Source organism: Trachemys scripta, chromosome 6, assembly GCF_013100865.1.
Source record: "Trachemys scripta elegans isolate TJP31775 chromosome 6, CAS_Tse_1.0, whole genome shotgun sequence".
NCBI lineage: Eukaryota > Metazoa > Chordata > Testudines > Emydidae > Trachemys > Trachemys scripta.
In genome coordinates this window covers 37,669,138-37,685,650 of record NC_048303.1, presented here as the reverse complement: position 1 = coordinate 37,685,650, position 16,513 = coordinate 37,669,138, and the positions used below count along the sequence as shown (strand labels likewise).

General features: G+C 42.0%; 1 protein-coding gene across 2 annotated transcripts in view; it reads right to left on the bottom strand.

Moving 5' to 3' along the window:
- Positions 1–16,513, bottom strand: part of CWC27 (CWC27 spliceosome associated cyclophilin) — a 206,432-nt gene that overhangs the window by 171,136 nt on the left and 18,783 nt on the right. For both annotated transcript variants that reach the window (XM_034773080.1, XM_034773081.1), the window contains exons 7-9: positions 9,000–9,069; positions 3,816–3,895; positions 1,985–2,018 (exon numbers count right to left, since the gene is read on the bottom strand). In XM_034773080.1, the coding sequence (XP_034628971.1) occupies positions 1,985–2,018; positions 3,816–3,895; positions 9,000–9,069 (184 nt within the window). The remainder of the gene's footprint in view (positions 1–1,984; positions 2,019–3,815; positions 3,896–8,999; positions 9,070–16,513) is intronic.

The window sequence follows — 16,513 nt, the reverse complement described above, 5'->3', positions numbered from 1 at the left end:
ACAGTTAGCCATGCATACACAGGAGCAGTTCCCATCCTTCAGCTAGATACTTTTTATATGTTGATACATGGTAGCTCAATTCTGAATAACATTTATGATACAAAACATGTGTGAAAGGTTAGACTTTAACTTAATAGGAGTGAAAGTCTTTTCCTCCTAGAAAAATCACAATTTTGGGATTCAATATTTAAATGCAGGCCTAGCTGTTTCACAATTTATTGGTGGATAAATTAACAACAGAGAAAGAGGAGTAGGGAAAAATAAAAAATTAAATAAAAGAAGTATATGTACATAAATATAAATATAGCATTGCTAACCTGAAGGCTGTCAGTCACCACTGACAAATGTAGCAACTCTGTACTAGTGAAATATTTCCTATCCACAGTGCTTCTTTGCACAGTATGAAAAGACATATCTGTGATGCAAGCGTCACACTGGCATGTTGCAAATATAAACAATTAATTTTAACATCTACTTTTTATAAATATTATATGTGGTAATGAAAATTATGTACCTGAAATTCTGCTTCTCTGGAGATACCTCTCTAACAGGATTTCTCACTTTGATGTCTCAACTCTCTATTTTAAGACCAGCTTAAAAGATAACTCCATGCAGATCATGTGACCAAAATAGAATGAGTGTCTCTGTAGCCTCTTCTCAGTTTCACGGAGGGCTTGACATTTTTCAAAGCTCCCATTAAAAAACCTATGTGTCATGGGATATTAAACCTGTGATCCTGACAAAGCTGATAAAAGCTCCTTTTGAACTACCTGATTCCTCTGAACTTAAGTTTCTTAAATTCGATGTCATTTTCCTAGTGGCTGTGGCTTTGGTTTGAAGAGTGACTAAGACACAGGCCCAAGTGACTGACCCATCTTATAATACATTTACAGAAATATAGTGATGTTTCAAACTAATTCAAGATTCCTCCCCATAATTATGTTGGAAGTCCACCTTAATGAGCCTGCTATCCTGCCAACATTCTCCACATACATGCATGCCCATCCCAGGAACACCTTCATAAACATGTCATGTCATCATACAGTCCTGGGGGTTCTATTTGGAGGTAAAAGCCTTGGAAAGTGCTCCCAACTTTTTGTTCCTTTTGTTAACAATTTTCTGGGCATTGCTATCATTACTATGTTGGGGGCAATTATACTCTACCAGGCCTATACCTGGCACATGGTTTTTCCCTGCCTGGAGACTCAAAGTCACAATTTGCTCTAGGGACAGTGCAACAATATGCTGCCCTTGCTCAAAGACTCAAGCAAAGCCACACTTCAACCCAAAAGTTTTATTTTCCATAGTAAATGTAGGAAGGAGCTTTTTTGTAGTTAAAAAAACCTCTATGTTCCATGGTTGGCTTTGGACTGTATTATTACTGTTCATTGCAGTTTGTTTACCTTAAGGACATCCCCCAAGTTTCTGACTCTCAGAAGTGAGAATCCTGATAGATGCAGTGTAGCTGTAGCCATGATAGATGGCATTTTTAGCAAAGGAAAAGTTACTTGAAATTCTTCTTCTATAAATACATCTTTCCATTCAGATTCTCACACACTTATATGCCTCCCCTCAGTGTCTGGAGATTTTTCATTTGTGGTATTTGTTCCATTACATAATTTTTTTCAGAGGAATTTTTTTTCTTCTTGATTGGTTTATAACTTTGGAGGAGCGTTGTCTGCCACTACCTAAGTTACTGTCAGAAATGTTCAGGCAGTAATCTATGCAGAATGTGGGAGGTGGTGTGTGGCAGGTCAGGGTCACGCTCTACCCTGCTGAGATGGCTCATACTGGCCAAAACTTAAAAGCTTTGAGAGTTCCATTCGTTTTTTTGCTGGGAATCTGAGACCCACTGTCAAAATCCTAGTGGAAACTGTATCTTTAGAGTATTACCTTGCCCTTAAGAATAATAATTCACATGAAATACAGAATGAGTATCTACAATGAATCAAAACTTTCTGTTTGCAGAAGAAGTGCCACTCACCTCGTCTGAATCCCTCACGTCATTTGCTTTTTCACTAAGGGGGAAAAAAAGAGAGACAATCCATATAAGATGATTGTTCCTTCTCTAAAGCACTCTGAATCTGTTGATAAGAGTAGCATTTAAAAACAGTACAGCAGTACCTTAACCAAGAATTCACTTAGGTTATTTATTTAAAACTATGCCAGAACTCCCCCAATCTAGCCATTTTCACCATGATCATCACTATAATGTCAGTCGATTATATTTTCCCACCATTTGATTGTCACACCCACTAGCTAGAAGAGTTTGAAAAATGTGGGACAGACCAGCAAGAAAACACAATGCTACCATGTAAGGGGTAAATTCAGTTAGTGAACACTGTGACAGGGTGCTGGGCAAAGGGTTGCTGATTCAGCCCTCTGTCACACCAGCTCCTATTTAGGAGAATAAATTAGAGCTGGCTGGAGATAATCTAGCCCTAATCGGGGAATCAGAGACAGCTGCTGCCTAATTAGCCTGCGGCTGTATAAAAGCCTCAGGGGAAGGAGGCCAGGGGAAGAGCAGAAGGAAAGGAGTGGAAACAGGGAGGTAGCTCTTCCTTCCCTCCTGCCTGCAGATGGTGAAGGGCCAACTGTACATGGTGAAACAGTGGTGGGAACAAGCCTGTGAATAAACTGGCACCAGTGGATACTAACCCCAGGGTCTCAGAGTACCTTTGTGGACTTAGCGGAGGCAGGAGCCAAGGGGGAACTGCCACACTCTGCTACAGAACATTTCAAGACCTCCAAACCAAACAGCAACATATACATTTTCTGGGAATCTGGTGGACCACTTTGTGCTCTTAAACCAAGCAATTCTGGCCCAAGTGAAGAGCACAACTGGTAAGTGGAGAGAAAATGGTGCGGGTATAACCCCTTAGAGAAATTATGGTGGCCCTAGAGACCAATTTGGAAAAAGACAAAAGTAGCATGATACCTCACCTACACTTAATTTGAATAAGCATGAAAAGAGGTAGCTCCTGAAAGCAAGAATTCAAAAGAATTATACTGAAAACATAGAAGAGCAAAACTATGCCATCTGTTGATCTTTGGACTAGTGGATATACTAGAATGAAATGTAAAAACAAAAAACCCAAACTTCCTTTATTCATACTAGTAAGATGGACATCTATGATCTACGTGTAAGCCATTCCTGGACTTGCAGTGTAAGTAGTTGGCATCTGGGGCAGCCTTCTCTCTAATTGCACATTTTATGGGATTTATTGGGATTTAGAGGAGAAAAGCGACAACCTTACTGCTTTCTCCTGCTTTTGTTGTTGTTACTGTGATTCTTATCTATTTTCTTTCCCTCCTCTATTACTCCCTATTCCTAAACTCTTTAGTCTCCAACCTATCTTTACCATTCATCTACAAATAAATAAATGTATTATTGATTGATGGGCAATCTGGCATAATTCAGGCATTAGTAGATATTTTTACTAATCATATATAATCTCCCAATATCCAGTTTTCTAAACTGTAAACATGTATAATATTATGAATATATAATGTATTATGAGCATTCAGTGAAATTTCTTTAAAGGAATCCCAAAGGCCAAAATTTTCTGAGGTGCTCCAAGCCAATAAAAAGGTTCCCATCACCAGACACAGGATGAGAGAGGGCTGGGAAAGAAACATTTTGGCACACCAACAATGACTTGAATTTAATGACAAAATAGTTTTATTCAGTAAGCCCTGTGTGGAGAGAATTGTTACTCAGAAAAAGCAATGGATAAAATGAAAATGCATAGTGCCAATGAGATCTAACATATTGAAACAGAAGCAGTTATGTAGATTAGAACTACTGTATTCACCTTTTAACAGCAGGAACTGAGCTTAGATGTGGATCATCCTTCAGCAAGTCATGACTACTTTTACTTTTTCCCTTCATGCTCTATATAAAAATAAATAAATAAATACAATAAAAAAGTTACACACAACCATATTTAGGAGAGTGGGAAGTGAAGAGAGGTGAGTCTAGGAAAAAATTGTAATTTTTTTCCTATTAATTTTAGCCCAAGTAAGAGAGTGAGGCAAAAAGGGAGTTATTGTGACATCACTCTTCCTATAAAGGGGACTGGCTGGTTTATTCTAGAAATTTAATAGCTCTTTCAGCACTAAAAATGCTAATAAATCTAAAAAATTAGATCATAACTGTTTCAGAAAAACAGTCCCACTGCCACCAACACAATACAATAGAAAAGTGGGATGCCCTAGCTGGTGTAGACAAACTCGGGTAACCAAACAGGTAAGAAAGTCTGTCATCTCTCCATGCCAATTCAGACAGGTGCCACTTATAGCAGCAATATCCATCACTACAATAGACAGACAGTAAATACCTAGAAAAACAGAGATTTAACAACTCAGAGTGTAGCATGCAGGAACAATGTACTGAAGGTAGTATCCATAGAACCTGACAGAACAAATCTAAAGATCCGACAACACGCCCAGGTCCTTATATACAAAGGTTCTAGTAGGAAAGCATTCCCTTCTCAACCGAAGAGACAGGGTGAATGTGAACTAAGGCTTGACAGACAGTGGAGCCTTTATTCAGCATATGTTTCTGTAATGTAGTACTTTAAGGACTCAATATCAAGTGCTTGAAGCCTCAGGAAGGTGCCACTGATCCCATCCTGAATGGGGAAAGAATGTCAGAAAGGTCACATCTAGAGATTTAACTTTTTATCCCGAATTAAACCCTGTAGATGCCCTCAACTTTGTATGATGTGGAAGTCAGACTTTTAGCGCCATTTAGCTATGTGAAAAATTATTTGTTCCAACAAGTCCCTTCTTCTTAATGTGTTCAAGAGCCAGGCCAACTGACATGCTGTAGTCTAGGAAGAGAGTCAGCAGTTTAGAAGACAAAGGCCTACTGAGTCAACATGAGGGGATCAGGAGAGCTAATGTGAATGAGCAGAGTGTTTACTCCACTTTTCTGAACCACCTTCTGAGTTGGCAGTTTTTGGGGAGGAGAGCATCTTCTCTATCTTCTAGTGATGGTTTATCAACTGTCTGCCTCACCACAGTCCTATTGTAATAACTGGGGCCTGACAGGCCCACTCCAAATATGGGCTCAACTGTTGGAAAGTGAATAAAAATTAATAAAAATGTTCCAATCACCTATAACAAATAAATGTTCATAGGCAAAGGAACAAAAAGATTGAATTAGTCCAAACAAAAATGCCTACTGATATAACCAGATGGATATAACCAGGAGATCATGCCTGGTAAGCAAAAGGAGCATGGGACTGGAAATCAGTGGACCAAAATTGATGTGTTGGAAATTAGGCCTAACTGGGAACGAAATAATTAGAGGATGGGCTATTTTGCCCATCACCCACTTTTCAGAGTCCTTACCAAAAGAGATTTGGTGGCGAAACAGGGAATGGACAGTCTGAGGAATCCCCAGAAGAGAAGAAAAAGATGGCAGGCCTCCCCTTCATAAAAAAGACTCTCTTTCATTCATGCATCATCACATCACTGTGGTACCCAGACCTCAGGGTGCTAGTTGGGACAACTGGCCATCATGAGTAGACTAGTTAAAACTCCAGCCTGAGACCTCCAAAACCTTGCTCTGTCCTCCCTTCCTATGTCCATCCCCCACTATTTTCCTCCTATCTTCTCTCTCTCAGCTTTTCACACAATCATGAAACCTACTGTACCACACAGTACCAGCACAATGAGATGAGACTGCCCATCCAGCACTGACCAGCCTGAGAAAGACCTGTAAGGAGATGGATCTGACCAGACAAGCCAGATGACATCCCAGACCGGGGAAGTGAGCCTGAGGCCACAGGAACAACTGTTGAAGTGCCAGGTCAGAGCGTCCATCCTTGCCTGACCAGATGGTTGGTATCCTGACAACATCAATAAAACCCATATTTCCCTCATCTTTATCCTCCTCTCTCTTTTTTCTCCTTGTATCTGTTTTGGCAAAGGCAGAGAAGATGACTGACATTCACACCACAGAAGCAAACAGAACTAATCCTTTCTTCCCCACCAAGAAAGATTGCCTGACAAAATGAAATCCAAACTGATAGCCTCTCTCTTAAAAGATTACTTAAACAGGTTTTGATTAAGTTTGTTCTGCATAAGCATTCAATTTCAATTCCAAGATACTGATGACTTTTTCTGATTCTTCTTCTCTTACGTATCCTGATCAATAAACTTTCAAACTTTGGCATGAATTTTCTAGTGTGCTTGCCATGGTACTAAGCAGACTGAGGTCTCAGTACTGAAAACCCCAAGCCATGTTTAATGGTTTGGTATTATACACGGTGACAGGGTCATGTTAACATCTTGACTCTCTGGGCCTATATATTCCATCAAAATTAATACAAAACAGTCCCTTCGACTATTTACCTTTTTATTCTCTTGAGTTGAAGCCAACAGGACCCACCGTATCTGGCTACGAAATCAGTTAGCAGAATAGCCCTACATCTGCATGCAGCATCTTAGAACCTGACATCCTGCTATGCTCAGCTCTGACCTCTCTTTTCTTAAGAGCTCCAGCTAGCAGAATGTCATGAACCACAGGTCTCAAACCTGGGTCTGCTGGGTTCATGGGAGTGGCCACGCTCGAACTCGCCACCTGGCAGACGGCTAACAATCACTTACCAGGGACCCGTGAAGCTCAGCCCCAATTTGACGCTCCGCCCATGAGGTCCTATTGGCCGAGTGCAGGAGCACTGGCTGCCCTACTTAAGCAAGCAGCAGGAACAGGAAGCTGTCCGAACAACAGGGTTCCACCATGCTCTAGACTGTGTGCTTTCTGCTCCCCGAGCTTGATTTCCTGGCATCCTCACCTAGCATGATTCCTTGCATCTGACTCATGGTTCTGATCTTCATTTTGTCTCCTGTCTCTTACCCCCTGGTATCCCAACCCAGCCTAACTCTTGTTCCTGACTTGTGGTTCTGATCGCCAGTTTGCCTCCTGCTCCTGCCCCATTTCCCCCCCGTATCTGGACCCAGCCTATACTTGACTTCCATCTCATGATCACAGACTCTGGCTCTGATTACTAGGTCTGGTTGCCCATGATTCGGCCAAGACACAGGGGCAGAGAAAGAAAGTTATGTGGCTAGGCCTAACTACCAAAAGTGAAAGAATGCCCATTTCTAGGGCTATGGGGATGCAGAGCTAGAGAAAATCACCTATTTAATAGGTAGGCAACCAAGTCTACATGTGGAGTTTTCCCTCTTTTACAACAAATAAAGAAGAATGCTGACTAGTGCAACTTTCATTCCTTCTCGCTTGATGTAGTCCAGCTCAGTCAATCTGAAAACATACGATGAAGGAGTAGTAGTCATTAAAGACAGTCATCAGACTTCAGCCCTGAGTGGAGAAAAGGATGAAGATGTTGAAAATAGTGACAATGAGGGGGAAATCAGGGAGAATTTGGGAAGAACGAGGAGATCAGTTTGGAACATTTTAAGCTTAAACTGATGGCAAGTCATCCAGGTGGAGGTGTCAAAGCGACAATCTGAGATGCAAGATGAAATGGAAAAACATGGGTCAGGAACGTAAAAGTAGATGTGTGAGTTGTCAATATAGAGATGATAGCTGAGTTTGTGTAAGTGGTAAGAACCACCAAAAAGAGAGAAGAGGAAAGTACTTAGAACATAACCTTAAGGAATGCCATCCTCAGAGGAGCAGAAAGAAGGATGGGGACTCGCCAAAAGATGCAAAAGGACGAACCAGAGAGGTAAGAGGAAAACCAGTGAAGACAGTATTGAAAATGGGGGGGAGCGATAGCTCAGTAGTTTGAGCATTGGCCTGCTAAACCCAGGGTTGTGAGTTCAATCCTTAAAGGGGCCATTTAGGGAACTGGGGTAAAAATCTGTCTGGGGATTGGTCCTACTTTGAGCAGGGGGTTGGACTAGATGACCTCCTGAGGTCCCTTCCAATCCTGATATTCTATAATTCTATGAAAAACCCAAGGGAGGGTAGGCGTTTGTGAATAAGGCTATGATCAGCAACATGAAAACACAGAAGTCAAAGGATGAAGATGTAGTAGAGGCCCTGAGATTTGGCCGAGAAGAGATCATTAGTGATCCTAATGAGAGCAGTTTTAGATGAGCAGAAAGGGTGGAAGCTAGATTGGTGGAGGAGGATGTAGGAGAGGAACTTGAGGCAATGGTTAATTTAGCTATCCATATTTGAAAATATTACCCGAGGTTTTCAGAAATATGCTGCTCTTTTTGGATAATGTCCCTTCTGACCCTTTGCCTTCCCTGGCACAAAGCCAACAGATCAGTGTATCCAAGCAACTAGGACATCATAATGGACAGTTACAGTGACACAAAACTTTTTTTTTTTTTCTTCATAATCTTTGCCACCTAAAACACTTGAAAGTCAGGAGAAACCTGAATTATGGTACCAGTGTAACCTTAATTCTGCCTACTTCTGCATATTCATCATGATATAGCCTTTAATTACATAATCACATACTGTTTTTAACATAGGCTCCCTGCCTCATTCAGTGCACAGGATAGATGCACAAAGGGATAGAATTGCGGTTAAATAGAGAACCATAAATCTGGCATTTCCTAACTTGAATTTTTCATTTTGCAAGCTAAACAACTTTTTGAAAGCTAAACAACTTTCTTTTAACAAAGTTCACACACACACACACACACACACACAATATATGGGCTTTTAATGGCAGAATCACTAATATGCTATGAAGTATAACAATACTGTGTTTAAAGAAACAACAAAACAATTATAAAAGTGAGAAAACTAAAATCATATTCAAAATTACACAAGACAAAAAAATAATTTAATTTAAAAGACTGCAACTTCTGAGAATAGAATGCTGCAAACTAAGTATGCAACTCCTCCCTACCCCTAAATAGTTATTGATCGAATCTAGAAAAACTACAAAATGAACAACTTTCAAGGTTTCAAACTGATAGACTATCACTATAAAACAATGCTGCCAAAAGAAAAACAATAAGAACAGGAGATGGAGAGAGAGAATAGTAATTGGGAACTGTACCTGACTAACTCTGTTGACTTCCACTTCTTCCTCTTCAGCTTCCTCTCCAAACGAAAGCAAATTAAAATTTCTTTAAAAAACAAAACAAAAAAATACATTTTGATCCAGTGACATTTTGAACATGCAAACAATAAATATGAAATTTCAAAATTCTAATAAATAAAACATCCAGTAAATAACTGGCATGGTCTCATTTAAACCATTAGCTACATGTTTGCTACTTCACCTCCATTAAACAAAAGGTATTTTTAGTTGCTTATAACTTTGCCAAACTTCAACTTTTTGGGCCAAAATTTTCCATTCCATTCTGCCTCAAGCTGATTTCTTTTTTTCTTTCTTTCTTTCTTTTTTTGCAGAGGGGGAAGGGTGTAGTGGGCTGTAAATTTCAGCTAAAAATCATCCAGACGTTTCCGAGAAAGAGAATAGGGAAATAAGCATTGTTTTGCCCCTGTTACAAAAATTCTTACAACTATTTTATTGAGAGGCTCTAGCACTTCTTGCTTTAAAGAAGGAGCTAGAAATATAACAGGGGGTTGGTTGTCCGAGCGTCAAGAGCGAGCCTTTTGCCGTCCTCACAGAAATTCACCCAATTTTAGCCAAGTTATATGCCTCTAAAAGATTGCAGTTTACACAGTTGCTCCTCCTGGCTCCAAGAGACCAATGTGGTGCAAGGCACAGGAACTGAGAGCAGGGAGACTGCTCGTACCTAGGCATCTAGGAAGAGAAGCCAACTGATAGAAACGGGAGAAGGAAAAGAGGATGGGGAGGAAGGAGAGGGTTACTCACCTTGAGCAGTAATTGGAGTTCAAGATGTGTCCCCCTATGGGTGCTCTACTTTAGGTGCACATGCACCCTCTGGGCCTTTCATCAGATTTTCTCGATAGCAGTGCCTGTTTGGCCCACACATGTGCCCTACTAGGTGGGTGAACCATCCTCGGTTCCTTATCTACCACAAAGTCCCTAGGGAGAAGGCAGGAAGCTAATGGAGCACCCATAGGGACACATATCTTGAAGAACCCCAGTTACTGCACAAGGTGAGTAACCTCTCCTTCTTCTTCAAGTAACGTCCCTATGTGTTCTCCACTTCAGGTGACTCCTGAGCAGTATCGCCAGAGGAAGGAAGGATCTTCAGAGCAGAACCCAATACTGAAGACAGAACTGGACTGCCAACTGCCACATCTGATCTAGGGACATGAACCAAAGTACATATTGAAATCCAGGTTTCAGCTCTGCAAATGTCAGCAACTGGAGCATCCTTTAGTAATGCCATAGACATCGATTGCAACATTATAGAATGGGCTGGCACCTTAGAATGTTGGCAGAGTCATAATATGAAATAATACACGCAGAGATCCACCACAAGAGACTTTGGGTGGAGCCTGTGGATCCTTTAGATCTGTCCACAATCGAAACAGTCTGGGAGACTTTCAAAATAGTTGGTTCTTCTAGATAGAAGGCTAATGCCCTTCTGGCATCCCAGATATGGAAAGCAGCTTTCTGTTTGGAGTGATGTGATTTGGGGGGAATGGTAAATGAATGGTCTGATTAAGGTGAAATTCAGAGGACACTGAGTAGAAACTTGGGATGTGACCGTAACGAAACCTGTTCCTTGAAGAATTCTGTGGGGCAGGGGAGATCTGCCATTAAAACCCTCAATTCTCCCACTCTCTGTGTAGAAGTGAAGGCAACCAAGAAAGCTGTTTTCATGAGCAAGTGGAATAGCGAATATGTAGCTAATGGCTAAAAGGGGTGTGTCATAAGGCAATTAAGGACACATTCAAGACCCATACCGGGGTATGTTCCTTAACCTATAGATAACGATTCAAATCTTTAAGAAATCTTGGAGTTGTGGTGAAAAATCTTCCACAGACTAATGAAAGGCTGTTATTGCTGCCAAGTGAACCTTGACAGAACTCATAACAATACCTGATCTTTTTAATTCTAACAGATAATCCAGGATGGTGGAAAGAGAAGCGTGGTCAAGAGATACTTGCCGATACACCATAGGTGAAATTTCTACTTCTTGTAGATGTTTTTCTGCTGTATAACAAAACCTGTTGTATCTCTGTTAAGTGGGAAGTCTCTATCCCGAGAACCATCTACGAGCCTTGTTTGAGGTCACATAACTTCCAAATTGGCCGGTGAAGTGGTCGGCGACCAGTCCCCTGAGATAACAGGTGGCAACCAACTGGAAGTCTCAGCAGTGGATGAGAAGTGAAATGAACTGGTAAGGGTACCAACCTACCTTGGCCAAGTCAGTGCAATCAAATGACCTAATCCTTGTCCTGCTTGATCTTGTTGAGAACTTTCAAGATCAATGTCACTGGTGGACAAGAATAAAGACAACTCCTGGCCCATGGAATAAAAAAGTCATTTCCCAGTGACCGAGACACGAATCTCTCCCCTCCCCCCCCCCCCCCCCCCAGAGTAAAACTTGCTGCACTTTGCATTGGCAGCAGTGGCAAAAAGTTTCATTTCTGGAAACCCCTAGGTTAGAAATATACTGTGGAGGATTTGTGAATCCAACTTCCAGTCATAACTCTTAGAGAAGCGTCTGCGAAGGTGGTCAGCTGTGATGTTCTGTATACCTGAGAGATAAGAAGCTGAGATGCTATCATGTTGGTTACATGCTAATTTCAGAGCTTTGTCTCCCTGGCACAGAGTCGGGGGGGAGCGTGCTCCCCTCTGTCAATTGATATAAAACATGCAGGACACAATGTCTGTCATGATCTTGACTAATTTGGCTTTGTTCAGTGAAAGAAAATGGGAGCAAGCATTCCTGACTGCCCTCAACTCCTGAATGTTGATATGCAGGAGACTCTCTTAGAAAGACCATTTGCCCTGGATGGTGTGAGGACTGAGATCCACCCCCCATCCCAAAAGGGATCTGTCTGAAGTGATAACGGTAGTCAGAGGAGGTTGAAAGAAGAGAACTCCCCACACAGACTTTGGAGGAGTTCTTCCACCAATTGAGCAAGTCCAGAACCCAAAGGGGAAGAGAGACCTATTTGTCAAGTCTGTGCTTGTTTGGTATGTAGACTGTCCTGAGCTATTCCTGGAAATACTGAAGATGCAATCTGGCATGTTGATTCATGAAGACACACTCCACCATATGGCCCAACAGCGGAAGACAATTCCTTGCTGAAGTCTGAGGGCTTAATTGAATCTTTGTACTAAGATTCTGCAGATTCGCAAACCTGTCAAGGCTCATATAAAATCTGTCCAATGAACCAAGATCAAAACAGACTTTTCATGGTTAATCTGGAGGTCTCAGGTATGAAACAAAGACCTCATCATATGTACTGCCAATGGCTACCTGAGTGGCTAATCATTGAGAGAAAGGAAGACAATTATGCCTACACAATGTAGATGAGCGGCTTGGACTGCCATGACCTTTGAGAATATGTTTGGGGCAGAGGAAAGGCCAAAAGGGAGCACTTGGTATTGCAAGTGGTTGTGGTTGACTATAAATCAAAGAAAGGTCTTGTGAGGGGGTGAATTGCAATGTGGAAATAAGTGTCTTGAAGGTAGAGTCACAAACCAATCCCTGATATCTAGAGAGGGAATAATAGCTGTAGGAGTCACCATCCTGAATTTATGTTATTTCATGAAGGTGTTGAGACATCTGTGATTTAATATTGATCTCCATCCTCCATTCTTTTTGGGGACCAGATAATATTTGGAACAGAACCTTTCCTCCCGTGCTGAACTGGAAGTGGTTCTATAGCCCCTAAGTATAGGAGAGAAGCAACCTCCTGACTCAGCAACTGATCATGAGATGGGTCTCTGAAAAGAGACAGGAAAAGGGGATGGGAGGTGAAATAGATGGAATAACCAAGATGGTACAATCCCCATACCCCCTGGTTGGATGTTAGTGTCTCCTATGCAGATCCAAATGGTGAAAAGGGGGGTATCCAAAGTGGGGAAGGAGGATGGAACACTGCAGAGTCAGATTTATTTGGAGCAGGTGGTTCAGACTCTTGATGAAGCCATCAAAGCTAATGCTTGGATTTCTCAGATAGCTAAAATGAAGAAGAGGTAATAGCAGGCTTTTTCTTGGAATATCTCAGCCTCTTGGTCAGAGCGTCAGTTGATCTACAGAAAATAGAGAAGTGAGTTGGGCGAGATCTTTGTGATGTCTGGAACCTGCTAAATTTTCTTTTACTTGCAAGTGTGTATATTCCAAGGGATCTAAGTGTGGCCACTGGAGTCCTTCAAAGTGTGAAGGCAATCATCAGTGGACTCCAAAAAAACAATGAGGACTTCTCTTTTGATGGTCACACAACTGTGCTCTGTATCTCCCTAGGAAAGCCTGACAACTGTAGCCAAGAAGCTCACCCCATAACAATCACAGCAGAAATGGACCGGGCTGTTGTATCAACTGCATCTATGGAGGTTTGCAACAATGTCTTTGGTAAAAGCTGACCCTCATGTATGATAGCCTTAAATTGCTTGTGGTGCTCTTCTTGCAAATGGTCAATAAAAGTGTTAAACTTGTTATAATTCAAATAGTCATATTATGACATGAGCACTTGATGGTTTGCTATTCTGAACTGTAGCACTGTGGAGGAATAACTCCTGCAATCGAATAGATCTAGTCACTTCTGGTCCTTGTTATAGGGAGTAGATTTCGTATTGTGTTGTCTACCACATAAATTCAATGCATCCATGACCAGTGAATTTGGTGTTGGATGTGAGAATAAGAACTCTGAATCCTTGGCTGGCACACAGTATTTTTGATTGGCACTTTTACAAGTGTGTGCGTGGGGCATAGGTGGAGTCTGCCAGATTGTCTTGGCAGGCTTTAGTAAAGCTTCATTAATAGGGAGTACCACATGAGAAGCTGGAGTGTGTAAAATGTCCAGTTTATGATGGGAGTCCTGGGCTTCCTCAAGCAGGATCTGAAAAGTATCGGCGATATACTTCATCAGCTTCTGGAAATGTCTAAACACATCTGCCAAGGACTGTGGTAGAGGCATTACTACCTCATCTGGCAATAATGAAGAGATATATGTAGGAGATGTAACCGCTTTGTCAGCTCTTGCTTCTTTTTCCTCAAACGTCTTCTCTCCGGGTTCTGGCTGGAGAGGAGGAAGTGAAGACACAAGAGAATGTGTGTCTGTTTCCTGCGAGGACTCAGTGCCCTTAACAATTGTTGTCAATACAGGGCTTAAGGATCCTAGTGAGGTCACTGAGAGGGAGCACAGGGCATGAGAGGAGGCATCCATGGTTGATCACCCCAGGTGGTCAAAGGTCAGTGTTGCCTATCCTCCCCTTTTTCTGTATGTAAAGGAGAATAATGACTCAGAGCAGACAGGAGATCTGTAAAGAAAGATCCTCAACATAGTGCAGGGGAAGTGATAATTGTTCACTCTGGGTGGTCAAAGTCGTAGAAGCAAGAAAAAAAGTGTTGAGACAGTAACCCAGTAGACTTTGGTAGGGAGAGATGTGTGGTCCTCGTAAGTAATGGAGGTGCTGGCTCCTTCGATACCAGGACGACTCTTGAGTATTGAAATTCCTGCTGTAGCAGGGGAAAATAAGCAGGAGCCATGCAGAGTCCTGTAGAAGTCAGCATTGGTACTGAGGTAGGTACATTGGTAATATGAGTCGGTGCAGCCAGTCCTGTGTGCACAGAACAAGAATGTCTTGACTCAGAGGAAAAAAGTCTGAGGCACTGGGATAGGTACAGAAGGATCTGATGACACAAACCGCTTTAAAGTGGAATGTCCACTAAAATGGGCATGGTCACTGGAAGCAGAAGAGGTATTCAGTATTGTGCCTTTCTTAGTAGTATCATGGCTCTTGGAAGCAGGTTCCTTCTTTGTGGTACCAGAAGAACTTGGAGCCTCAGTAGCAGTCCCTTTGGGCCCTGAGATCCCCAGTAACCAAGACTTCCTGGAAGGAGATCTAGAACTCCTGCCAGTATCTGTAGACTTAAGAGTGTGGGACTTTTGGTACTGCTGTGACGAGTGACAATGCTGGATCTCCCGGAATCTCAGTGACTGAGTCTCTTGGTGATCAGAATCCGGAGGTAGACAGGGCACTATGTACAGGGGTTCTTGAAATCCAGGTCAGAAGTTGGTCTGAGGATTAATTCCATCATGAGAAGCTTGTACTTTATCTCCCTGTTTTTTCTAGATCTGCTCTTGAATGAAGAACAGATCTTACACTTTGATGGTATATGGGTGTCTCCCACACACCAGAGACACAGATTGTCCATACTAATTGGCGTAGTTTCCAGCATGAAAAACAACACTTATATGGTGGGGTCCCCACCATATCCCAGAAACAAAAACCAAGTCCAAAATCATCCCTCAAATGGGGAAGAACAACATGTCTAAACTACGTATACTGAACTAACTAAGTATGCTAAGTGAAACTAAGAGGGCATGCTAAATGCTTCATCTCAGGGTGAAGGCAGCTGAGAATGAATTGATGGCAATTCGCCCATGCAGCCCAATATAACCTAACTACGAGGCACAGCGATGTGTAGGGTGCATGAGCCGGCCAAACAGGCACTTCTACCAAAAATCTCTGATCACAGGTGTAGGGGGAGCTTGCGCACCTGAAGTGGAGCACCCACAGGACACTACTCAAAGAAGAACAGAGGGATAACAGGAGTCAGAGGGGAAGACGGGTGACAGGAGCAAGCATGGGGGATGGGGGGAGGGGAACTAGTCAGGGAAATGGTTAGGATCTGAGGGAGAGGCAAGCAGGTGCTGGGATCGGAACACAGGACAGGAGGAGAGGGGGACAGAAACAGGCCAGTCACAACAGCAAAAGGAATCTAACACCACTACACCACACTCCCCTCCAGAACCTGGAATTGAATCCAAACCAGGAGTCCTGGATCTCTACATTTCTCTGTCTGCAAATAGATGTGAAACTCAATGTCAAATTGTGTGTGTGTCATCCCCCTCCAAAGCACCTGATCTACACAGAGGATAACAGGCCACAGACCGTTTTTAATACCCACCATCCAAACCCTGCACTGAATACAAAACTATTAATTTTCTCTTCAATGTTGATATTGTACTCCTACTGTAGTATCTTAGTGCTTCACAAATATTAATGAATTTATCAATATAACAATTCTATGAGATTAGGTGATGGTATTATCCCATTTTACAGTTGGGGAACCAAGGGAAAAAGATATTAAGGCTAAAATTGTCAAAAAAGTGTCCACTAAATTTGGGTGCTAAACTTGAGACGCCGAAGGACTGATCTTTCCAGAGTACCTAGCATTTTTGTAACACTTTATACATTCAAAACACATCTCTCAAACTTCAGTTGCAGATGTGAGTACTCTACACTTCTGCAAATTTGACACCAAATGTCTCCCACTTGACATCCAGAAAATAAGAAACACATAATTAGTGGCCAATTGTGAATATTTTAGTTTAAATGACTTTCCCAACATCACAAAGGAACTGTGTGGCAGAGGCAGGGATAGAATCCAATTCCCAGAATGGAATTCAATTTCCTTGACCATAAACCATTTTGCTTGCAATCCC